Here is a 24,892-nt window from a genome sequence, read left to right as displayed (position 1 = left end):
CCGTATCGCGTCCAGCGATAGTTAAAATATCTCCATTCATCTTTTTCAGAGTCTGAAAATATTTTAACTCCCTCAGTATGGAGTTTGTGGTAGCACTGTCCACAAGGCATAATTCCTCTTCCATCGGATTGTCCCCGTAGAGATCTATATATAAAAATGAAGAATTTTCAGTGAGAAAACCTTAATTGAATATATAGTATACAATCTCTATTATATCAAAGTGCTGATACAATATAACTGACAACAATACTTATGTTCTATTGCAACACCGCATCAGAGAATATTGAAATCCATCATGGTGATGTTGGAATGAACTATGCAAAATTAATGATAATTTCAAGAAGTGAACTTGAAATTAGTAGTGTGAACTTCAAATTGTTAAGTATGACATGTTGTAGATACTCCCCAAAATGAATTTTAGGGTCCATCTCTCAGCACTAGAGAGTATAATCTGATGAAATCAGTAGATACTCATATTTCTAGAACCTTATGTCATAACTTAATAAAATGTTTGGGAAAGTACTTTGTTAAGCAATCATAGTGTCATATATGACAAAATGTAGGCTTAAACAGTAGTGGTGATAGTCTGCAATGCAGTAGATCAATGCACTACCTTGTATTCCCAATACATCAAAATGAAGAAATCACTTGAAATTTTGCATATCAATTCGTGCTCGTATTAAGCCAGAGGGCTCAATTAAGACGATGAATTGATGTCTTATTTTTGCAAGAAATTTAAAATCTCAATTGCAATAGATGTAATTAATCTCAACATGTGACAAACATGGAAATATATTATATCACACACATCTGGAATATAAAGTACTCTACAGAAATGCAGTACTAAAATAGATATAGTCTAAAACGTAAATTAAACTACTGTTAGAACTGCTGATTTGCTAAAATCTGAAGTCTGTACGATACACGCGTACAAACATTAGGCAGGAAACCAGTGTCGGTGTGCAAACTAAGTCACTTTGGGCAGCCTAGTTAGCACCGCTGTCGGTGTGGTCAGGATAAGGTAGAAAAATTCCCCAAATCCTGCCGAAGTGCCGATGCAGTCGACTCCACACCCGCTTTCATGCGCTCCTGCCATCATGGCGCCGTTCACCGGCGGGCCGAGCTTCTCTCGCTGCGGACGTCCTCGTCGGAGGATCCTCCAGGGAGCCAAGTCCCCGGGGCGACGCCGTTGGAGACTGCGTCCGTGAACCCGAGCGCGGCCGGGTTCCAGGTGCCGGACCGGCCGGCACGGCCACCCGACGGCGGGCTCAGCGTGAAGCCAAGCGCCGTGAGGCGGCGGCTAGCGCGGGCGCGCGACGAAGGAGGCGGCGTGGCCGGGGTCGGAGACGGCAGGCGCGGGGTCGGGGACGACATGCGCGACGCGACGGCATCGACGACCACGGCGTTACCGTGCGGCGCGTCGTCTTCGACGGCTGGCGTCGGCGACGGAAGGCGCAGGGGCGCGATGGAGTCGGCGACCGCAGCGCTTGTGAAGCTCCTCACGCCGGAGTCCACTTGTGAAGATGGGAGCCCCGGTCGGCACCGACACGTAGGCGAGGGCGGCGCCCTCCATCTCAACAACCGCAGGGGTCGGAGACGGCAGGCGCGGCGCGATGCCGCCAGCGTCGACTGCGGCTGCACTAGAGGTGCCGCCGAACTCGAAGGTGGAGGCGGACGACCGCCGGACGGCAGGGCCGTACTCGTGCAGGGGGCAAACGACCCACCCGTGCGATGGACACCAGAACGGTGGTGGCGCCGCCGCTCGTGCCGCTTCGACGTTCTCGTCGGCCCCGAGCATTGGCGCGGCCGGACCAGCGAGGCGCCACCGGCGCGAGGGGCACCGGCCGTGGTGTGAGGCCGTTCGCCGGACCGGCACCGCTCTGGTGGACACGGAGACGGTCGCGGGAACTGCCTGGCCATGGCGGCGCGCACGGTAGCCTCCTGCACCGTGGCGGCGGCCGCTGTAGCGGCCAACACCATAGCGTCGGCCGTCGAAGCGGCGATGTCCTCCAACTCCATGCCGGCGGTTGCGTGCGGCCAAGTGCTGGCGACGTTCGTCCTCCTCTAGCAGACGGCGCAGGTACGAAGGCATGAATCGAGGCATCCTTCTCACCTGTCTGTTCTTGTTTCTCTCGATCTCGAAATCGCTCAGGATTGAGAGCGTGCTGATAACGTGTTGAGAGTAGAAATCGATAGAACGAGAGATTGAACAAATGATTGAATCAACTGTATTTATTCATTGAGGATTGGATCCTTAAATAGTACATCAAGAGACGGCATCAAGAGATGCGTCTGTTTACAAAAGGCGGTAACTAAGGTCGGTTTCCTGGAGGCAACGCTCCAGGCCCAACCGCTATGACGGTTTACAAGTGCGGGGATTATCTCCTAATTAACAGGCAGTTAATTATATTCTTAATAGTTTCGAGGCGGTTCCTTGGCTTTGACCACCAGGCCGACCTCTCTTGGTTCCTTGCCGCAGCCTTAATTTCCTCTGCCCACCATCACGGCTGCACGTCGCCTGCTCCTCAATACTACCGACGATTCTTTGCCTTGGTTAATCCTGGCGAGTGGCGAGAGAGATTCCGGCATGGCGAGCCCGGAGGCATCAATCTTGAGTCCACGCGCGAGAGAGGGGCAGAGAAGGGGTGACCAGATGGTGAGATGGTGGCGTCAGGGAGCTGGGGCTAATGGTGGGATGCGATGCGGGCGGCGGCGTGTCTTAGGGCTGGATTCTGGAGGCGTTGGCGCGCCATGGCTGTTGGGCTGAGGCGGTGGCACGCATCCTTACCCCATACCTCCCTGGTCCAACTCCAGGTCCAAGACGAGCTTGCCCTCCATCCTCCTGAGGCCGCCTCTGCGTGTGCCCGCTCTCCTGCATGCAGAGTTCCATCCATCCAAATAGGTGACAATTGTGTTCATGTCCGAGGTATGTAGGTGATGGCTGAGCCTCCTTCTTCCCCGATGTCCGTCCATTACAAAAGCAGGTCAACCTCCTTCGTATACCCCTTTCCTTTGCTCATGCACGTTTTCGTCGAACACCACATGCTGCACATTGCAGAGCACCCATGAGTGCTGCAAGCTTTCTTCTGCACTACCATCTGAAGTTTGGCCTTTGTTTTGATGATACTGATGGCTTGGCTTTGGACCTACAGGATCTCATGTAGAATTGAAAAGTGAGTTCATAACTTAATCAAAGGTTGTAGAAGCCTGATAATCCATAAATATCGTGTGGAGCTGTTTAGTTGAGTCATTTTGTAAAACTCACTCTGAATTGCAGATTGTAACCCCTTATACTTTGCTCAGTTTTGCTGCATAATTTTCCAACCCCTTATATCTCTATTATGGGCTTCATATTTATTCATGTAGCTGCAGATTAATTTGCTGAATGTTTGGCTGAAACCATGCAGTTTTGCTGAACTTCGATGCCCTAGCTATATGTATAGAAGTCGTCGTCTTCATGATTCATTAACCATCTTATATGTGAAGATTGGAAGAGAGTAATCGACATTCACGTCTTAAAAAGATTGGTCCAAACATGCCAAATTAACTTATGCTGCTATGCATGAAGTATAATATTCCTCTCACATTTTGATGTCATGTTATCCATATAGCAATTCCTCAATCTGCCGTGACACGTCCTTATAATGGCATCAAATAATGGCGTACGGCTGACTTGTTTGGTGTTGTCATGAGAGGAATATAAAATTTGTTCCTCCATATTGATTAAATCCTTCTTGCAGAAAAGCAATGTTGATCAGTTGTGACTGATGTACCTTTTCAATTTTTTTTGTTTGCTGTAGAATCTTATGAGCCAGAAGAAAAAAAAATCCAGGTTAGTTTATACTATATTGAATTATTCAGTTGCTTGTGCTATTCCACCACCCAAGTTTATTCTGCGAAAATTATTACTTTATCCACCCAAATTTTCTATGAGGTAATTAGAATGATTTCAGTTTTTTAGAACTGGTGTGTGCAGATAAGATAAATTCGAATATGGCTGTCATTTAGGAATGGCCCTTTAAGAGTTCAATGTGAATCAAATATGGATTTTTCTCATGAAATACACCTCAAATTAATTAGTGTCGTGCTTGCTATCTAAAGGCTATTTAAAATCATCCCTTGGATTTTCAATATGAAATTTACTACTTTTTATTGTTTCTTCTATAAATATGGGTGGCTTTTATAATCTACAGTGGTTTGCACATGCAGGTTGTGTGAAGCTGTACATTTTCCTGATATTCGACGAAAATTTGTGTCGTTCTTTCTGCCTAGGACGGTGTTTCCATATTCATTTTAAGTTGATGAAAAAGATCAAACCTGAAGCTACCAGTTTGGTCGTCCATTCTTAAGTTAGCTTTGTGTTCCAGTCGTTAGTTGGCCATTGCCTTTATTTAGCTGATGCTTAACTGACGTTTGTATTAGCCACTGATTAACAATATTTTTATTCTTTCTGATTATAATTTCACTCAAGTGTTTAAATTTTTTATGTTGTTGAGTAAAAATTCCTCAACAAGCATGCTTATTCTCAATGAAGAACAAAAGCTATTCACTATACTTTAAGCAATTGGTGTTTAACACATCTTATGATGTAGGTAAGAGGAACCTGAACCCTGAAGTCCTGAGCACCAATATAAGGTGATTCTTCTCTTCTATGCATAGCTCTGTAGGTGTGACTATCTCACATTTCAGAAAGGATGTCTGATCCATTTATATTTCTCAATCCATTGTTTCCTAAAATTTCTAGACGCAACAAACATCTGCTGGGCACATGCCCACCCCCCTGGATGATTGAGCGATATCTTTGCTCTGTACATAGTACGGAAAAGCTTTCATGATCTTTTTTGCTTCTTTGTTTTCTTATTGTTTTCTCCTTTTACTTTTCTGTTTCGGGCTACACACACACCATCTTGGTGATTTCTTCTACGATTGACGCTCATTTAGTTCCATGTTCGAAAACAAAAATCTATTGGGCACAGACATACAAGTGTGGTGTGCCCTTTATCTTTCTTGCACTAGACATGTATGTCTTAAAACTTCAGTTCAGTACACTGCTGGTATACACAATTACCTATTGTTCAGATTGTTCCATATTGACGGAAAAATCATCCACACTAAAGCAAATTAATTCTTATTGTCCATGTGTCTCTACTTGCAAGTGTAGCCAATATGAAAATACAGAAAAAAAATATAAAGTAAAGCTTGAGAATGTTTCCATATTAATAATTCTAATATTTAACATAGCTTTAGAAAATCTATAGAAGAAAATTTGAATCAGTGTTGAAATGTAATGTCATCTGATGAAATGATAAAGTGATATTTTCCTAGGAAATGGGGTAATGTGGACATGTGGTTGCTCACTTTGCTTTGTGATGTTAAATCCAATCGAAGAAAGTTGTCGCAGCAAAACACAAAGAAAAAAAAAGCAGATGATTGAAAAAGAAAAACGGGCGCGGCAAGGCGCGCAGGGTCCTTCTAGTTGCTATCTGATTCCTAGTTGACTGTCAGATGCCTTCATATCCTTCAGCGACAGAGGTGTTCATATTGGAGTGGTCTCGGGCTCTGCTGCTGGCTGGCTACTCTAGGACGACTCCAGATTGCTACTTCAAGCCAACGCCCGCATGACATTGCTCCTATCGATCTGGACCGTGGTCTCGCGCGGGTTCGGCATAGCTACGCACTACGCAGCTAGCGCACTCCAATGCCAAACAAACAGAGATGTCCACAGATAAATGTGAATCACACTTGCCGTTTCCCCAATCAAAGCTTCGTCAAGCTACTCGAGCTTGATTCAAAAAGTCTGCGAGCTCCAAGTCAGATTTGTGTTTAGCTTGTGTAGCCCTCAAGTCGATTTCAGGTAGGTTCCGCTGAGGAAGGGCACATGGTGCAGCCCACTCCATCCCAACTAGGCAGAGGTTCGAGCTGGACAAAAGATTGCTTTGTTAATTGCTCTTTTCTTGATCAACAGTCTACGATAGACCATTAAATTAGTTGTTATAAATTTATGTAGTTGTTTGTACCAAGAGTTAATACTATTCTTAATGTCTAGATATGACATTGTTAAAGTGTTAGGGTATTTGTGCGACCATATTAACAAAGAGTAACAACCGACAGGGGCGGAAGACCCAGTAGGGCGAGGTAGGGCGGCCGCGCGCCCTACCTTGATTATTTCGTTTTTACCCTATATACCTAGTACATATGACCAGAATTTGCAGCTGCCATGATTTCTTCATCTGTAGTTTGTCGTGGTGGTGGAGAAGAACGAACCAAGAGGAAGAAGACTAGATGGGTGAAGCGTTATGGGCTTGTGGTCATGGGCCGTACGGGAGCCGTACCCTGCTATCCTTTAGTCTCCTCAGCAGCAGATTTCTTTATCTCAAAAAAAAAACAGCAGATTTCTGCGTGTCTAAAAAAAAATCAGATGTCTGCGTTTCCCTAAAAAAAGGAGCAGATTTCTGCGCTTTCTTTTGCAATTAGGCATGCAAAGAAAATTTGGAAGAAGAGGCTATCGTACACGTATGTTGTACTGCACAAACTGTACCAGGTCCTTGGCTGCTTATATACTCTTTCATTTGTACTTTCATTCTCACTCTCATTTCAGAGTACATATTTAAGCATCCAATGAGTCATTCAAGGAAGGAAAGTAGCTCCAAGACTCAAATTTTCTAGTAGCATAGTAGGGTCAATTTCTAATGAGGTTCCAATTTGATAAAGATTCATAATCTTAAATGTTGAATAGTAAATAATTCCCTTATTGTAATTAGAACAACATATAAGAACATCCAGAATTTTAAATTCAATTGTAAAGACGTCTTATATTTACAAGCCGATCTGACAAGTTGTTTGGAAAAAATGAGACATTATTTTGTTGAACATGTTTTGAATTCTTTCATATATTGATGATTTTGGTTAAATGATGGACTATTCATAAAAATATTATAGTTAATTCAATTTGATTGTACAGTTATTCTCGATAAAAACCGTTAGTAGTTGTGCACCATAAAATTGTATTATATGATACAATTTTCGCCCTACCTCAATATTTTTTCGTCCTCCGCCACTGACAACCGATGTCCAGTAACTATATATTTCATATCTCTTCTTAGTATTTCCACCCTTTACAAAGTGAGGAAACGTCTCGTCAAATAATATTTTTCACTGAAGACAATTGGATTTTCCAGTAATTGAATTTTCAAGGCTGAAAAATATTTAATAACAATCAACCGGAGCTACGCTCCGGAGAAAGCTTGGTCTTCTCCCGGTGCATCGCACATACACTTTTGCTAGTATATTTTAAAAAATGGTTTCTGCCGGAAATTAAAGAATACACCGTCCTAGCCTCGGACACATAGAAAAGGACAAGATAACAAGAGCCTGGACAATTGTCGTCCTATCCTCCACCGACAATTGGCATCTTGCACAGCTGATTGATTATTTAAACACGTGATAACAGGACAAGAGCCGCGCAGCCAGTATCTCGCCGTGTCCTTACCATTGGCATCTTAGCTGGACTGAATATCTAATCTGCTCACCCAGTTCAAACAATGAGAGGGCGGCGGAAATATTGTCCAGATAGCTATATGTTGGGAGAGGCAAGTCGGGGTTCCGTCAGCAAACTAGAGAAGTTAGAATAAAGTAGTATGTCAGTATGTGTGTACTAAGTCCTAATCAAAAATTCCACAAACCAATGATTTAGATGCTACTACAAAGCATAAGGTGGACTGTAGCGGGCCGCCGGCTGATCCGCCAGCTACAAGTAGCGGCGTCCGACAATGGATGCATACGCCTCGATCTTAGAATAAAGCCACATCAGGTGTTAGCAAGTAGCATCCCGGACGGGCGCAGATCGATCGAAGAGAGCGATGGAGATGGGAACGGTTGCGTGGACAATCCAGGAGTACGCCTTCACGTTGGTGGCCATGGCCGTGGGGTTCCTAGTGGTGGCGTACCTCTACGAGCCCTACTGGAAGGTGCGGCACGTCCCGGGGCCATTGATGCTACCGCTCATCGGCCACCTCCACCTTCTTGCCATGTACGGCCCAGACGTCTTCTCTGTGCTCGCGAAAAGGCACGGCCCGATCTTCAGGTCTGGATTTCAATACCTGATAATGTTTATATATGTTGTCTTTCCGGATATATATATGAAATATATAAATGGTTTTGGTACGATTTGCGTGTAGGTTTCACATGGGAAGACAGCCGCTGATCATTGTCGCAGATGCAGAGCTTTGCAAAGAAGTTGGCATCAAGAAGTTCAAGAGCATGCCTAACAGGAGCATGCCTTCGCCTATCACCAACTCCCCGATCCATCAGAAAGGCCTCTTCTTCACACGGTAGCTACCTACCCCAGATCATTGAATTTGAGATTGAGCACCGGCCGGGTATCTTCGGATTAATTATCAGTTGTTCTCTTTTAGATTGAACATGGAAATTATTCGCCATTAGAGGGATTCTGTGTTGGAACTTGGAACTGGGTATCTGAAAATTCTGTGTTGGTCAGGGATTCGAGGTGGTCCGCGATGCGAAACATCATCATCTCCATCTACCAGCCATCCCACCTGGCCAGCCTTATCCCTACCATGGAGTCCTACATCGAGCGCGCTGCTGGAAACCTGAGTGACGGCGAGGAGGTTGTTTTCTCCAAGCTCGCCCTGAGCCTCTTCACCGACGTCATCGGACAGGCGGCGTTTGGTGCGGACTTTGCTCTGTCAGGAAAACCTCTGTCGCCCGACGACAAGGGTGGCGTGACGCCAAAAGTGTCGAATGAGTTCGTCAACATGCATCTCCATGCGACCACGTCGCTCAAGATGGACATGTCGGGGTCACTCTCCATTATCGTTGGCCAGCTGCTTCCATTCCTGCATCAACCGTTCCAGCAAGTGCTCAAGAGGGTACCCGGCGCGGCCGATCGGGAGATACATCACGTGAACCAAGAGCTTAGTAGACAGATGGACGGCATCGTCCACGACTTGGTGGCGGCCAGGAAGCACGATCCGGCATCGCAGCAGCACAAGGACTTCCTCTCCGTGGTCCTCGCGGCGAGGGAACGGGGCGGCGCGGCTGTCGAGGAGCTGCTAACGCCGGACTACATGAGCGCACTGACGTACGAGCACCTCCTTGCTGGGTCAGCCACGACATCCTTCACGCTGTCCTCGGTGGCCTACCTCGTCGCCAAGCACCCGGAGGTGGAGGAGAAGCTGCTCGCGGAGATAGACGCGTTCAGCCCATGCGATCGCGTACCTACGGCAGACGATCTGACGACGAGGTTCCCTTACCTCGATCAGGCATGCACGCACGGACCTTCTCTTTAAATTAAAGGAGCGCGCACTATAATTGGACCGGCTGTAGTTAAATTTATTTAAATCTGTTACACCTACATGCAGGTGATTAAGGAATCAATGAGGTTCTACATGGTGTCGCCATTGGTGGCGAGAGAAACCTCAGAGAGGGTGGAGATTGCTGGATATGCCCTTCCCAAGGTACACTTCACGCCCTACACCCCTGTCTCTTTCCAAATGGACATCCTACCTACCCTCCATCTCTTTGTCATTGCTTTGAGATTGATACATAAGAGCATCTCCAGCCGCGTCCCCCAAACCGTCCCCCAAACCGCGCCGGATTGAGCGTTTGGGGGACGTGTTGTTAGTCGTGCGCGTTTGGGGACGTCGCTCCCCAGCCGCGTCCCCCAAACGCCGCCCCCAAACATTTAAAATAATTTTTCTTGGCATTTTTATTTTAATTTCCACAAACTAATACATAATTGGGAACGTGGTTTACACAAATACATAGTTAGGAACATGGTTTTCCACAAACTAATACATAGTTTGAACCATGGTGGACACAAATATAAAATATTGCAAAAAAACTAAACCTAACTAGGCCGTGCATCGGCGGTTTCCTGTGTTCGCTGCTAAGAAACAACACTCCAGGGCACACCCAATCACCTAAACTGGAAAATCCAGCGAGAGGATGGTGCCCTTGTTGGTTCTACCGATGAGGCGAACAGGCAGAAACCTCCGTGCACGTATTCGCTGCGAAGAAACAACACTCAGTCGTCCTCCGAGTCGGTGCTCGTCGTCGTGGGAGTCCCCGTCGACGTGGTAGTCCCGGCGGCGGCGACTCTCGTCGAAGACCTTGATGCTCATGTCCCCGTTGCCGAAGTAGGAGAACACGAGGATGAAGCCGGCTTGGAGGCTGTGGTGGCGCGCGAACTTCTCCCGGCCGATGTTGAGGTACATCTTGCCGCGCGCGTCGTAGATCGCGTCGACGATCCACCGGCGGTAGCCGCACGAATGCTCCCGCAGATGCATCGTGCGCGGGCGTACGCCGCCGACGTACTCGGCGAAGGAGTCCGGCAGCCTCTGGATGCCGCGCGGGTCGCCCTTGAGGACGTGGACGAACTCGAACATGACGTCCTGCTCCACGTCCATCTCCGACGATGAAGACGACGGCGCGGGAGGCGACAGCGATCGTTCAGCTATGCCGCGGCCACGACCACGACCACGACCACGGCCGCGGCCGCGAGGTCGGCCTCCGCCTCTACCAGGCATGGCGGCGAGTCTTGTTGAGAGATGGTGGCGGCTAGGGTTTGGGAGAGAGGCGCTAGGGTTTGTGTGTGAGAGGGACGATGAGAGGCGCCCCTTCTTATAGGCCGGAGGGAGGCGGAGGAGCGGTGGCGCTCATTAACGCCGGCACGCAGAGCTAGGCGCGACGGGACGCGTCGCTGCGCCTCTGCGGGAACTGCACCGTCGCTGCGCGCCAATAACTTCCGTCGCGAGGTAGGCGGCGGTTAGGTTTAAATTAATTGTGCCGCCGACGGGTCGGCCCCGCCACTCCCCGCCTCGCTTTCGTTGTGTCCGGCGTCCCCGGTGCGTCCCCTGTGGGACGGGGACGGGCTCGGGGCGCCGGACACCATATAGGGGCGCGCCGGACAAAAAAGGGCTTTGGGGGACGCGGCTGGAACACTTTTTTTGTCCGGCGCGCCCCAAATCCCTTTGGGGGACGCTTTGGGGGACGCGACTGGAGATGCTCTAAGGGCATGTACAATGGTAGAAAAGGCATGTCTTCCCTTATCCCACCACATCATCTAGAGAAGACAATTGGTATAAGTCCTACAATCTCTTATAGCCATATCTAGCAATTAATAATAATTAAATTAAATTTGGTAGGAAATTATGTTTCTAAGGGAATACATGTCGTACAATAGAGAAAATAGCCTTCCCTTATTTTCTAAGAGATGATCTCTTAGCCAAGAGAAGACAAACTTCTCTTCCTTCATTCTCTCTCCTCCAACTAAGCAAAAATCCGACGTGGCACCTCTAAGAAAAGGCTGACGTCACCTCATTATATGTGCCCTAAAAGAAATCTTTGCATGATCTCACACACACATTTTTTAATGCATGGATTTATTTGCTAGTGTGGATTGAATTTAAGAAAAACTAGCAAGGTTGCCCTCACAAATGCGAAGGGATCATCTTTAGCTTGTCGAATCTACTCATGAGATAAATTAATGGTGCAATTAATGTACATCGGACACATAGCTTATGAAAATATTATCTTAGATAAAATATCACATATTTGGTAAATATGAATAACTTAAATTCCTGGGAAGTTGTCCTTATGACATTTCTATGAATAACATGTCACATACTTCAGAATGTGTCTATCTTCAATAATTAAGATATATCCAATTATATTGCTAATGTTGTTCAAGAAATAAATGGGTTTTAATACACCGTAGGGGTCTTTCCCTACGGTACCAAGGTTCAAAAAAATGGTTTTACGAAAAACTATTGGTTGTGTTCTTTTACCACCATATTTTCTAGACTAATTTTATACATTTTATATTTATTACATGTGCTTTAATTTGATAACTGTGGTACATTATGAACACTCAGCAGGATGAATTCAAATGGACAAAATGGCAACTACAAAACCAACACTCCATGCTAATTCATCCCCTGCTTGTAGTCCCAATAAAATATTTGGATAAATTTGTAACAAAATAACGGAAATATTTTACCCACAAAATAAAGGAAATCCTATTGAGCGGTAATGAAAACACAAAATGAAAATTATCATTTCACCTTGTTCTAATAAATTTATTCCCTTGTCTACGCCCTCGATTATGAAATACTCATCGTTCTCTGTTAATACTAAAATATGTCACACTTTAGAACACAAAGCATCACCAACATTTAACTTCGAACCTTTTAATGAATATATTTTGTGAAAAAATAAAATCAATAAATATGTTTTTATCAAATTTAATAACACTATTTTTAACCTCTGAAATGTTCTAGAAGTCAGTATATATTTAAAAAAAGGTTGTTGTTAAGTTTTTTTCATCAAATTTCGACTCACTTAAAGTGAGCTCACACAAACAAGTAATAGCCGAGTTATATTATCCATGGATGAAGAAATCATGACTTTGTACTCCCTCCGTCACAAAATATAAGGCTTATCAGTTTAGTCAAAAGTCAACACATCATAACTTTGACAAAGTTTATAGACAGGAATATCAGGGGAGTGATGTTTTGGCTCTTGGTTGCATTTCCTCCTTATATTTTTAAATGAACGTTTCATACATTTTGAAATGTCAAATATTTCACGTGTACATCTTTAGATGATATATATGTACGCACAAAGTCTTTCCTTGCAAAATCGACTTAATTATCAGTGGGGCTGTGTAACAAATACACAATTTGGAGCTAAAAATAAGGCTTTTTGGGGTACATGTTTTGTCTTTCTTACATCAACCATAAAAAATATCAGGTTTTCATGAAACAGTACGAACGCACATAGATTATCGAGGTGTACATGCAAATTTTTGTCGAAATTTATTGACAAATAAAATTATGTTTTTTTAGTGGAGGGAAAATGTGCATCGAGGAGTACGTAAATTGCCTAGATTTCCATGTGACATTCTCGATTTCAACATCGTGCACATTAAGTGTGTTATGTAAAAATATGTTAAATCATAACTATCAATTATATATAGATCTAACAGTGTAAATAATTTAAGTGATGTAAATTAATGTCGTGTCTCTATTTTAAATCTCTGTATCTTGATTTTAGTATATAATAGATATCACTTCAAGTGAGCTCACACAAATAAGTAATAGCCGAGTTATATTATCCATGGATGAAGAAATCATAACTTTGTACTCCCTCCGTCACAAACTATAAGGCTTATCAGTTTAGTCAAAAGTCAACACATTATAACTTTGACAAAGTTTATAGACAGGAATATTTGGGGAGTGATGTTTTGGCTCTTGGTTGCATTTCCTCCTTATATTTTTAAATGAATGTTTCATACATTTTGAAATGTCAAATATTTCACGTGTACATCTTTACATGATATATATGTACGCACAAAGTCTTTCCTTGCAACATCGACTTAATTATCAGTGGGGCTGTGTAACAAATACACAATTTGGAGCTAAAATAAGGCTTTTTGGGTACATGTTTTGTCTTTCTTACATCAACCATAAAAAATATCAGGTTTTCACAAAACAGTACGAACGCACATAGATTATCGAGGTGTACATGCAATTTTTTGTCGAAAGTTATTGACAATTAAAAATATGTTTTTGAGTGGAGGGAGAATGTGCATCGAGGAGTACGTAAATTGCCTAGATTTCCATGTGACATTCTTGATTTCAACATCGTGCACATCAAGTGTGTTATGTAAAAGTATGTTAAATCATAACTATCAATTAAGATCTAACAGTATAAATAATTTAAGTGATGTGAATTAATGTCGTGTCTCTATTTTAAATCTCTGTATCTTGCTTTTAGTATATAATAGATACCATCAAGTTTCGCGGTGTTTTATTAACTTTCAGAAGTCAATGTTGAGAAATTATCAAAATATGTTCAATATTGGTCTTGTTTTGTAGCTCCTTTTGTTGCGAACTCAAAATATTCAGATGGTTCGAAAATTGAAATTGTGGTTCTAAAGTTACGAATATTTAAAATTTTAATTCTAGATCTAGTATTATATATGGGGATGATTCGAGGACACACGGTGCATAAAATAGAGGAGAGAGAGAAGTGGGACGATGCACGAAACAAACTCATTTCTTCCGGTAAACCATGCACTATGTTGAACCGATTCAATAGAATATGTATCCGAGTAGGTAAAATTTGTTGCTATGTATTCAATATGTTATGGGCCCCATTTTCTGTTCAACAACTACCAGTTTTCTCCCATATGCAGCCATCTGCCTTACATGTCTGCCAAAGGTCCTATACATACATGCAAAGAAGGGAACCAAGTAATTGACTATTTATGAACCCATGGTCTACTATATCAAGAACCACATGGTAGGCCTTTCTAGTTCGATTTTGAGCACATAGTGAATGGTCATAAATCATTCGGTGGAACCCATTTGGCCGATATGAGGAGAGTCGGTCAAGACAATATATACTACTCCTTTCTTCCCATGAAAGATGTGGCTAAGACATTTTTCGTGGGATGGATGAGTACTTAACAACAAATTATTAGCAGCCAAGTATCTACACCCGGCTATGAGCCCAACTTTCTTTTAACAACTAGCAGTTTTCTCCCATATGCAGCCATTCTCCCTCATATAACTGCTAAAGGGCCTACACATACATGCAAAGAAGCGAACCAAATAATCTATACACTTTTCTTGTTAGACTTTATGAACCGATGCTCTACTATGTAATGAATCGCATGATATGCCTCTTTGGCTTGCTTTTGATGACATGGTAGATGGTTAGGCATGTCGTTTGGTCAGGGACGGAGCCATGAGTTGATCTTAGTGGGACGGAGCTAGACTAATCAGTACCTGCTTGCCCCCTTGTCTCCATCCCTTTGTTTGGTGGAACTAGTTTGGCAGATACGAGGAGTGGCGACGACGATAATATATGCTACTCCCTCTATCCCAAAAATATTAGATTTATTTTCCTCAAAAAAAAATATTAGATTTATGTAAATTTAAGTTTTTCTAAAGTCGAAGGGCTGTTGTTTATTTTAGAGTAAGTTCCAGTTTTTATCCCTTAGATTGAATTTTTTGACACTAACTTCCCCATTTAATATTTTTTTCATCTGTATTACCCCGTTTAACAAAAGTTTTGCCAATTTTCACCCTCTTTAAGATTTTTCAAATGATTTTTCATGTGGATCAATCGGCACTTTTCCTTGATTTTATTCCCGCGACCAAAGAAAACCTCAACCTTTACAGAGTACATAATCACCATTTTGCTGGAGTACCTAATCACCATTTTGCTGGAGTACCTAATCACCATTTTGCTGGAAATAATGACGACACCAGTGTGTGTCTGAGTTGAGCTTGATTATATCACTGAGTAACATGCGCCAGATCTCAAAAAAAAAAATAGTAACATGCGCCTTGACTGTGTAAGTATATAATCACGGGTACAACTCATGTAATATAATCTTAATGCCTCGCAAGAAACACGAAGAAGCACACATGGTTGCGTGTATGTGGCTAATCAATTCTCAGCATCACATGTGCATTGCTTGCTAGCTATGAGATTTTTATACAGCCAACAGCTTGCCATCGGCCAAATGCTCCACTCTAACATTCAGAAAAAGGAATTCACTTAGTTTAACTCTGAGATAGCCAGCGATCACCTCGATGAGTTCCCTGCCGTCATCGATTGCTGCCTCAAAGTAGTGTGTACCTACGTCTAACAACCTTGCTGACTTGGGCGCGGAAACTGAGGGATGTTACATGCCATCGGGCCAAACGCTTCACTTAAACATTTAGAAGAGGAACACCTTAGATTGGCTCTCTGATTTTTATAACTGGGTAAAAACTGACAAAACTTTTGTTAAATGGGGTAATATGGATGAAAAATTGGTAAATAGGGTAATTGGTGTCAAAAATATGAAACTAAGGGGTAAAAACTAGAATTTACTTTTTATTTTACAAGGAACTCGTAAGCCTTGACATGGGTAGAAGTAATGTCTGGAACTGGTTGCTATTTATGCAGGGCACGTGGGTGTGGCTAGCGTTAGGCGTTCTCGCTAAGGACCCCATCAACTTCCCGACGCCGGAGCAGTTCCGGCCGGAGCGATTCGATCGTGATGGTGATGAGGAGAAGCAACGTCATCCGTACGCATTGATCCCCTTCGGCATAGGCCCCAGGGCCTGTATCGGTCAGAAGTTCTCCATCCAAGAGATCAAGCTCTCCATAATACATCTGTACCGTCACTACGTGTTTCGTCACTCTCCAGCAATGGAGTCACCTCTGGAGTTTCAGTATGGGATCGTGGTCAACTTCAAACATGGAGTCAGGCTCCAGGTCATCAAGAGACAGAAGGATTAGATTGTAATACGGTTATGATTTGTTTCTTTTGTTTTATGGTTGTTTGTGCAATATATGGACTTTTCAAGAATATGTACAGCTGGTTGACCTAAGATGCATTCTTGCACGTGGATGTTTTTTTTGTGGGTATTGCATTTGTAAGTCTTATGGAATGCGTACCGGTAATAACATGTGAGTTCCCAGGTTTACAGCTTTTGCTTCAGTGCCCCCCCCCCCCCACACCCGCCTGGACGGTCATGAATACCTCTTTGCGAAAAATGGCAAGGTCAGAGGCCACTCTTCGGAAATTTCGAGAAAAACAAAATGAGGTAAAGTGGGCCACCAGGTCTCCTTTCGCCATCGACTGTCCGATTCGCTTCAATCTTGCACGAACCGACTTGGCTTGACCTAAAAAAAACCCTATATATATATATGACCCCCCAGGATTTCCTAGAAGAGACGACGGTGGAGATCAAAACCACCAAAAGAGAGAGTCTGTTGGCCGCCGCCGGAGGAAGATTGGAGGGGGAACCGCTGCCGGAATCACCTCCAGCCGCCTCTACCCCTTCACCAACGCCTCCTCATCAATCTCCATGATGAGAGGGGGGTTGTCCACCCCTATAAAATGGGTTTGTGATGGTAACTTGATCCAATCTCTCTCTCTATATATATGATCATAGTTGAATTACATGTGATATGCCTTGTATGTCTATGGATCTATCTATGTAATTCCAATGTTGGATATTATAGTGTATGATGATACTTGTTATGCTTCTAAGGTTGTGTTGGAATTTTTATTATTTTTCATACTTCGGAGAAGCTTCTATGATACATATTATGATTTCTATTCTTAATGCCTTATTTATCCTGTCACGAGGTGCTTGACATCACCAAGTGTAGGTAGATGGGAGAGATGTGATTTGTTCACACAACACATAAACCATTGTATCCATGTCTAAAAGTGTTTACCATATAGTAGTATGATGTATGTAGGTACTGGATGGCCAACTGACATATGGCATATGCATTGAATGACTTGTCAATGCAGCACCACATCCTTTATCTGGAGGTAAAAGGGGAGAAGTATGATGTGTAGTGTGACAATAACTAATGTCGGACTCACAACAACAACACAAAGGATTATTTCTTTCACCTAGGTGTTCTTGGACATGTAGCTTTCATAAGTATTACCATTAAAACATGACTATGTTGTGTACTTTTATTATCTATAACCTAATCACCACCATAGATTGAGAGGGAGGATTGAGTGAACCCATGTCCATTGTTCCTATAAGAGAAAACCTATGTCTTGTCCTCTTGTGTTGAAGAGGATTGGGACACTTTACATTGCTATTTTACTTCACTTATTTTCTTCTATCAAATCAAACTCCACAACTCAATTAAATTGACTAGTGCATTATCAACTAAAACTTGTGACAATTTAGTCGTAGGGAATATTAGCTTTTCCTTCTTTCTCCTGCGAATCGATACCCCACTTCCATATTGAGAGGTGCTACAGTGATACACTGCTCTTGTGGGTTATCACACGCCAGCTAGTCACTTTTGAAGAAGAAACAACGAAGCCATCTGGAGTGCAAGGAAGCTCACCTTCCCCAAAGACCTTACCTCCCGCCATGGAAGCATCAAGCGACGAGGGATGGCTGAATCGCACCACCCTATCATCTTCTACCACAAGGTAGTTATCCACCGCATGAAGCGAGAACACGCCACCTAGGGTGGGGGCAGCGACGCCGCATCCCGCATTGCCTAGAGCCTTCTCGCTAGGTCCTGGAGCCGCATCACCTCCTCCCAAATGCAGGTGCTCCGAGCTGGATCCGGACAGGATAGAGGGATGGGTCCTACACTAGTACAAAAAGGGGGCTTCAGTCCCGACCCGGGACTAAAGCCCCCCTTCTTTAGTCCCGGTTGTGTTATGCACCGGGAATAAAGGCCCTCCACGTGGGCCGTGGGCGCGCGCTGGGGCGGAGGACCTTTAGTCCCTGTTTGTAACACCAACCAGGACTAAAGGCCTCCACGTATATTTTTTTATTCAATTATTCCTATCTTTTCCATTCAATTTTTTTCTGTTTTTTTCCAGAATTTCTAGTATTTGAGTTACTTGACCAGTTTAGTCTCTAACTACACTTAATCTCTAGTTAAATTACTTCCTCGTGGTCAAACTTTTCGATCGATCACCCATCCTCAAACTTCTCCAGCACTAGCAAGCTTAACTTCTGAGTTCCTTCTGCCCCACCTCCAAGTACTTTGCGCACATGTTATTGATATTATTATCATATCAATCCTATTAACCTCTTAGTCATGATGTTACACTTCTTTATTGTTTGAATTCCAAATAATTACTTTAATAAATAAAAGCAATATTGAGTAAATAAATAACAATATATTTTTAAAATTTATTTTTGCAAAACCTAAAATCTGAAATTTTCATATTTCCCTTTGGCAGTTTCAAAATCTAAAAATTGGCATAGCCTCGTGAAATCAGATGTAAATTTTCGGGCGTAGATACATTTTCATATATTAAACTTTTTTTCGAGTTCGTATGCAAGTTGCCATTTAACCAAAAAAATGCATTTTTTTGGAAACTAAGTCGAAATTCATGTTTTTATTTTTCATAATAACTAGATCACCTAACCTACCTAGATGTGAAAGAATTTTTAATTTTGAATTTTCTATCATTTTCTTTTGTATTTTACGAAGCTAAAAAGGGCTATCCAGGGGAGCCAAGAAAACCACAAAAAAATCTTTAGTCCGGGTTGGTATCTCCAACCGGGACTAAAGGGTAGACCTTTAATTTCGGACTAAAGAGGCTTGCACCGGCGGAGCCTGCCGCAATCCCTTTAGTTTTGTTTGGTGTCTCGAACCGGGACTAAAACTCCTGTTTGATCCGAGAATAAAACCGTGCGGCGTCCTAGACGTTGGAACCGGGACTACGCGACCGGAACTAATGCTCCAGGCAGCTCCAAATGAAAGGCTTGTTTTCTACTAGTGTTGTCTTGGTCTCCGCTTGGAAGACCGTTGCTCGCGCTACATCTCCCTCTCCGTCAGCGAAGCAAGGCACGCGCGTGGAATGAGTACTTGACGGCGCCACTTGTTCAGGAGGTAGAAATCATCCTGAAGGGAAGGGGTTCTCCGACATCTCGCATGGCCGTGTGGTGCCTGAGCACCCGAGCGCTCCGCCATATCCGCCCGCCGGGATGGATGTGGATGGGCGGCGTTTGGAGGAAGCGGATCGGCAGCACGGGAGGAGCATGCGTCATGTGCGGGCATAACCTAGATACAAATGGTATGTTCCGTTTATGTCTAGGATTGCCCTACCAAAATTTTAGTTAGCTAATATATTGGTTAAGCTATTGTTTGCTTATAAATTGGCTAACGTTAGCTTAAAAGAGAAAGTAAAGTTGGTAGCGAAGCATTGGCGAGCTAAAAAATTGATTTTTTTTATAATGGACGCTTCATAAAAACCAATTACACCCGACCTCTGCATAGCTAAGATGCACATAGCCGTTCAAAAAGTATCAAAAGTTTGGACTGCTAAAAAGATGAATTACATATCAGACATGAGCAAATGTAAAACGCCTAAGGTGAAGACGGATGCCCAATCCAAGATTATGCTGCCACCCATGTAGGAAAAAAGTATCCCTCACCGTGTTCTCCAACCGTGTACAGACCTCCGTAAACATGTCGCAGTTCTCAACCTTCCGCATCACAGTCCACGAACAGAGAGTAGCGGCACATCTGTAGATAAACTGCAAGAGAGAACAATTCTTGTCATTGAACAAATTGTCATTTCTACACAGCCATAACGACCATATAATGGCAAGCGTTCCAACCCTAATAAACGTTCTAAATCTGTTATCGATCCCATGAAGCGAATTACCGAAGATGTTGGCCACACTAGTCGGGGAATACAGATCAGAAGCTATTTGGATGCATGACCATATAGATATGGCAAAGCGACATTGGAAAAACAAGTGTTTAATTTTCTCATTGTGTTGACAAAAAACACACTGCATACTTCCATACCAATTGTGTTTCACAAGATTATCTTTGGTTAGGATTACTCCTCGACGCAAATACCAGCCAAAAATCTTAATTTTGAGTGGTATCTTCATCTTCTTGTTTTTATCAACTGGTATTTCCGGTTGGATAATAGAGTTGTACAATGAACTTAAATAGAAATTTTCATTAGATTGTAAGTTCCAACGAAATTCATCTTGCCCTACAGACAACTGGATGGATTCCAAAGGCAACAGTAAGGCATAAGAAGTAATCTTTTAACCATGATTAAAATAGTATCGAGAGATTCTGGCCGTCCACCAAACACCAAAATTTGCAAAAGGGTGACACTGAAGCAAAAGCATACAAAACACGCCCAAAACACCCCAGCATTCAGCAGAGGTGCATGCCTCAGCCTCCACGACCTAGGTTCGAATCCACCGCTCGAGGGCATGCGAATTTCTTCTGACCGGTTGGACTGGCTTCCGGTTTTCAATGGTTTAGGTGAAAACCGGCGGTTTGACCGTAAAATTTCCGGTTTGCTTCCTTGTCCGGTCCAGTGCGCCTAATAGACCGGTGGAGGTACCGGTTTCGGTTTTTTCTGGTCAGCCTGCCGGTCCGGTCTGGTTTTTAAAACTATGCCAGCATTACGGAGCATTCTCCGACCAACCAGGTCAAGCCGAACAAACCAGCTTTAAACTTAGACATTTATCGAAAAAAAACCCAAGGTACATACTGGTCAGTGGCTTTACCAGAACTGAAAAAGGTCTTCAACGGCCCTGACATAAAATGAAGACCAAAAGTGTTTGTATCGGGTTGCGGACATGAAATTAGTCTTGTTAGCTGGTATGTTCCGACGCATTTTTTATTGGCTAATTTTTCAATTTTAATAGAACTATTTATAGTTCTGAGAATAAATAAAAAGTACTAGAAAATAGCCCGAGCTACTAGGGCACCCGCCATGGCTACCTACCTGTCGTCATCGACGAGGCCAATGAAGACTCGAGTCGTCCAAGGCCACGGCCAGTGTAGTGGCTGCTGAGGCGCCGGTGGCGGCGTCAGCGCGTGAGGAGGCAGCGTAGGTGCAGGATGAATTCCTAGAGGAGTCGCTCGCCTTCCTTGGGCCAGCACGGACGGCCGCAGTTTCACGGCGAGGGCATCCCAGTGAGCGAGCTCATCAATCACTCTATTGTCGATTGCCATCTCCAAGGCCTCCTCCTCCGTGAGGTCCGGTGGTTGGAATTCGTCCTTGTCGTTGCCTATTCGACGGTACCCCGGAGGAGGGATCCTCACGCAGTGGGGAAGAAGTAGGGGCCATAGGACGGAGATTCATTGGGACGGTGGTATGTGGTTTACCCAGCTTCGGAACACGCTGCTCGGAGGCAGGGCCTACTGCTGCTTGTCTAGAATTATCTGGGCGCTTTCGCGTTGTTACCATGAGTTGTGGTTGTGCCTCTAGGGCTCCCGGGATCCGGCTTATAAAGGCGCCAGGATCTAGGGTTTCTACGGAGAGTCCTAGCCGGAATACAAGATTCCTAACTATGGAATATACATTGCCGTGCACGTCAAAAATCCACCTAGATCTAGCTTGTTGTCATTGATCCGGACACTTCATGGGCGTCCATGGATCCGACTCCTGGCGTAGGTCGGTAAAGATTCGGCTCCTGTTCCTGGGCTGGACGACTTCTTCCATCTTCTAACTGGGCCGCCCGGTGGGCCGTAAGACACCACCACCATTTATGGGCCACCCGGGCTTGCCGGATCTGGACCATTTCGTTGGCATATCTATGAAGTATACCCACAACAGTCCTCCTCCGCGACGTCGATGACTACGACTTTATCATCCTCGTCATCATCGAGGCCGACGCCATGCTCCTAGTTGAAGATGTCAACGTCGACGAGGTAACCCGTGCGGTGGGGGCCAGTCGAACTCCCAGGTCCCGAAGTGGACCAGTTGTACGACTCGAGGGCGAATAGGGGATCTTCGTGTAGATCTGGGGGCAAGATGAAATGGCAGCGCCGTATCTCGTACAAACGCTAACGCCCCTCTTGCGGCACCGGAGGCACCGGGAGGCGGTATGAATTGAGGTACCATCTGCTGCCCGGCAGGCCCGCATCCGGTTACAGGACCGGCCGATTCTCCTCGAACAGCTGGTGGTCGAGCTCAAAGCAAACGTACCGACAATTGTGTGGGGCCTTCTCTTTTGCGGCGCTAGATGATCTGGCCTCGCCGTCGTTCTTCGTCTTGCGAGGTTGGCTATTTAAGAAAGCAGTGGCCTCGTAGCAGCCCGAATGCTCCTCTTAAAAAGGCCGGGCGCCGCCTTTAACATGTGGGAGGCCAAGGCACCGCCCGCGGCCTCACTGGAGCGCGGGGATACCGGGCAGCACCATGAACTTGACGCGAAGAACCAAAGCGGCACCAGAGGCATCACTAGCGCGCGGAAGGCGAAACACACACGGTCGCTGATAGACGGACGCGTACGCTGACCGTGATGTGTCCGCGGCGACGCACTCTGGACGTAAATTTAGGCCGCGAATACATCCGCACATACATGCTGATCATTTTGCGCCGAGTCGTTTGGGCTGGAATTTTTCCATTTTTCTGTCCAAACTGATGCGAACAGTCACTTTGTGTCCATTTATGTTGGGCTGATGGCTAAGGATATACGGTAGGTAATTAATAGGAATCTGTGATGCTGAGATGCCTTTTGCAAAGTTGCAATAGGACAAAGCTACATACATACAAGATACAAACACTCTGAATTTGTCTATATATGCTACATGTTTTATGTGTTCGCCAGGGCTCAGGCTGGCATAGAAATCGAGATGGCAGCGGCAATGCCATTGGACGGTGTGACGCACCGAACGTTGGAAGTGAATGGCATCAAGATCCACGTCGCCGAGGCTGGGGATAGTTCTGGCTGCACCGTCCTCTTCCTGCACGGTTTCATGGAGCTCTGGTGCTCATGGCAGCACCAGCTCACGGCCCTCTCTCGTCGTGGCTACCGCTGCCTGGCCCCCGACCTCCGCGGGCACGGTGACTCCTCTGCCCCGGCGTCCCCGTCCTCCTACACCATCTTCCACCTCGTCGGCGACATGGTCGGCCTCCTCGACGCCCTCGCTCTCCCGCAGGTGTTTGTGGTGGGGCAAGGCTGGGGCGCCCTGCTGGCGTGGCACCTCTGCCAGTTCCGGCCGGAACGGGTGCGCGCGCTGGTGAACATGAACATTGCCTTCATGCCGCGCAACCCCGCTGTGAGGCCGCTGGATGGGTTCCGGCGGATTTACGGCGACGGTTACTACATCCTCCGTATGCAGGAACCAGGGATCATGGAGGCCGAGTTCGCCGGTATGGACACCAAATTCATCTTGAAGAGGGTCCTAACAACCCGCGACACCGGCGGGGCGGCGCTGTCAAAACAATGGTGGGGCTCGACGGAGGAGGACATTAAGCTGCCTCCGTGGCTTACCGAGGAGTACATCGGCTACGTGGCTGATAAGTTTGACCAGACCGGGTTCGCCGAGGCCATGAACTTCTACCGTTGCCTTGATCTGTAAGAATACGTAATGTTTTTCTTACTGCATATTATAATTTCACCGCTCCGCATAAATTTGATTATGTTCAATTTCCTTGAATCGTGGAGGAATTGGGAGCTGACGGCGCCGTGGACCACGGCCAAGGTGACGGTGCCGACAAAGTTCATTGCGGGTGAGACGGCAATGAGTCACAAAGACCCGATGGCGCAGGACTACGTACTCAAGGGCGGGCTCAAGGGAGACGTGCCGGGGCTGCAAGAGGTAGTGGTCATCCCTGGTGGCGGGCACTACCTCCATCTCGAGAAGGCAGAGGAGGTCACCAAGCATATCTACGACTTCATAAAAAAGTTCTGACTTCACAAGCCCTGATTTTTTTACATGTAACGTGACGTGCACGCATCTACCCGTTAGTTACAGGCATCTCACGTAAATTTCCAGAGTTCTGAACCATAAGTACTGAAAAATATATTGAAGTAAATAAAAGTTACGTATGTCTGTGGTTTTGGCTAAGACTAGCCACTCATACGGTAGCTACTATCATAGATACCATGTTGGCAAAAATATGACGTGGGACAATAATTAATGAGGAGAGAGGTGAGAGTGCTATCATAGGTATATACGGTATCATATCACGTAAAACTATAAAACTTAATGCCACATACATCACATGATTGAAATTATGATTCTACAAATTTGTATTGAGATTATAGAAAATATTAAATATGATAAAATTATGATACTAACTTATTATACTATGCATTATAGAGGTGGTATCATAAACTAGTAGCATGCATATGCATGATATTAGTGCATGATACTTTCCATTGTGACTATTCTAAATTTCTCCCCGAATACATAGTGCCATCCGACGGCGAGATGGGAGCACATGTAGAAGCATTGCGACATAGCCCCTGTCTCCCGACCATGGTCCCATCACACAACTCGTCGTGAGATTCCCCGTGCTTCCTTTCTCACACATATCCTGCCCCATGTGGCTGGAGGATAGAGCCCGCCGCTGCCCGACCCCTTACATCATCTACAT

The 24,892-nt window shown here is 44.9% G+C and overlaps 2 protein-coding genes across 2 annotated transcripts; both read left to right on the top strand.

The window, feature by feature from the left end:
• The first annotated feature begins 7,859 nt into the window (after positions 1-7,859).
• LOC124704276 (cytochrome P450 711A1-like) lies at positions 7,860-16,320 on the top strand. The gene is made up of 5 exons (XM_047236522.1): positions 7,860-8,083; positions 8,178-8,330; positions 8,498-9,281; positions 9,381-9,476; positions 15,985-16,320. Exons 1-5 carry the CDS (start codon positions 7,860-7,862, stop codon positions 16,318-16,320), a joined length of 1,593 nt encoding a protein of 530 aa, XP_047092478.1.
• Positions 16,321-23,154: 6,834 nt separating this feature from the next.
• LOC124667676 (epoxide hydrolase A-like) lies at positions 23,155-24,204 on the top strand. The gene is made up of 2 exons (XM_047204938.1): positions 23,155-23,867; positions 23,958-24,204. Exons 1-2 carry the CDS (start codon positions 23,155-23,157, stop codon positions 24,202-24,204), a joined length of 960 nt encoding a protein of 319 aa, XP_047060894.1.
• The last annotated feature ends 688 nt before the right edge of the window (positions 24,205-24,892 follow it).

This window comes from Lolium rigidum, chromosome 1, assembly GCF_022539505.1.
Source record: "Lolium rigidum isolate FL_2022 chromosome 1, APGP_CSIRO_Lrig_0.1, whole genome shotgun sequence".
NCBI classification, from domain to species: Eukaryota; Viridiplantae; Streptophyta; class Magnoliopsida; order Poales; family Poaceae; genus Lolium; species Lolium rigidum.
Note: the sequence above shows the minus strand (reverse complement) of the source record. Positions and strands in the feature narration are given on the sequence as shown.

Excerpts from the sequence above, each read along its gene's own strand:
- LOC124667676 (XM_047204938.1), top strand. The coding sequence starts at position 23,155 with ATGCCATTGGACGGTGTGACGCACCGAACGTTGGAAGTGAATGGCATC. Across the intron at positions 23,868-23,957 it reads TTCTACCGTTGCCTTGATCT|GAATTGGGAGCTGACGGCGC; the intron begins GTAAGAATACGT and ends TGAATCGTGGAG.
- LOC124704276 (XM_047236522.1), top strand. The coding sequence starts at position 7,860 with ATGGAGATGGGAACGGTTGCGTGGACAATCCAGGAGTACGCCTTCACG. Across the intron at positions 8,331-8,497 it reads AAAGGCCTCTTCTTCACACG|GGATTCGAGGTGGTCCGCGA; the intron begins GTAGCTACCTAC and ends TGTGTTGGTCAG. Across the intron at positions 9,477-15,984 it reads CTGGATATGCCCTTCCCAAG|GGCACGTGGGTGTGGCTAGC; the intron begins GTACACTTCACG and ends CTATTTATGCAG.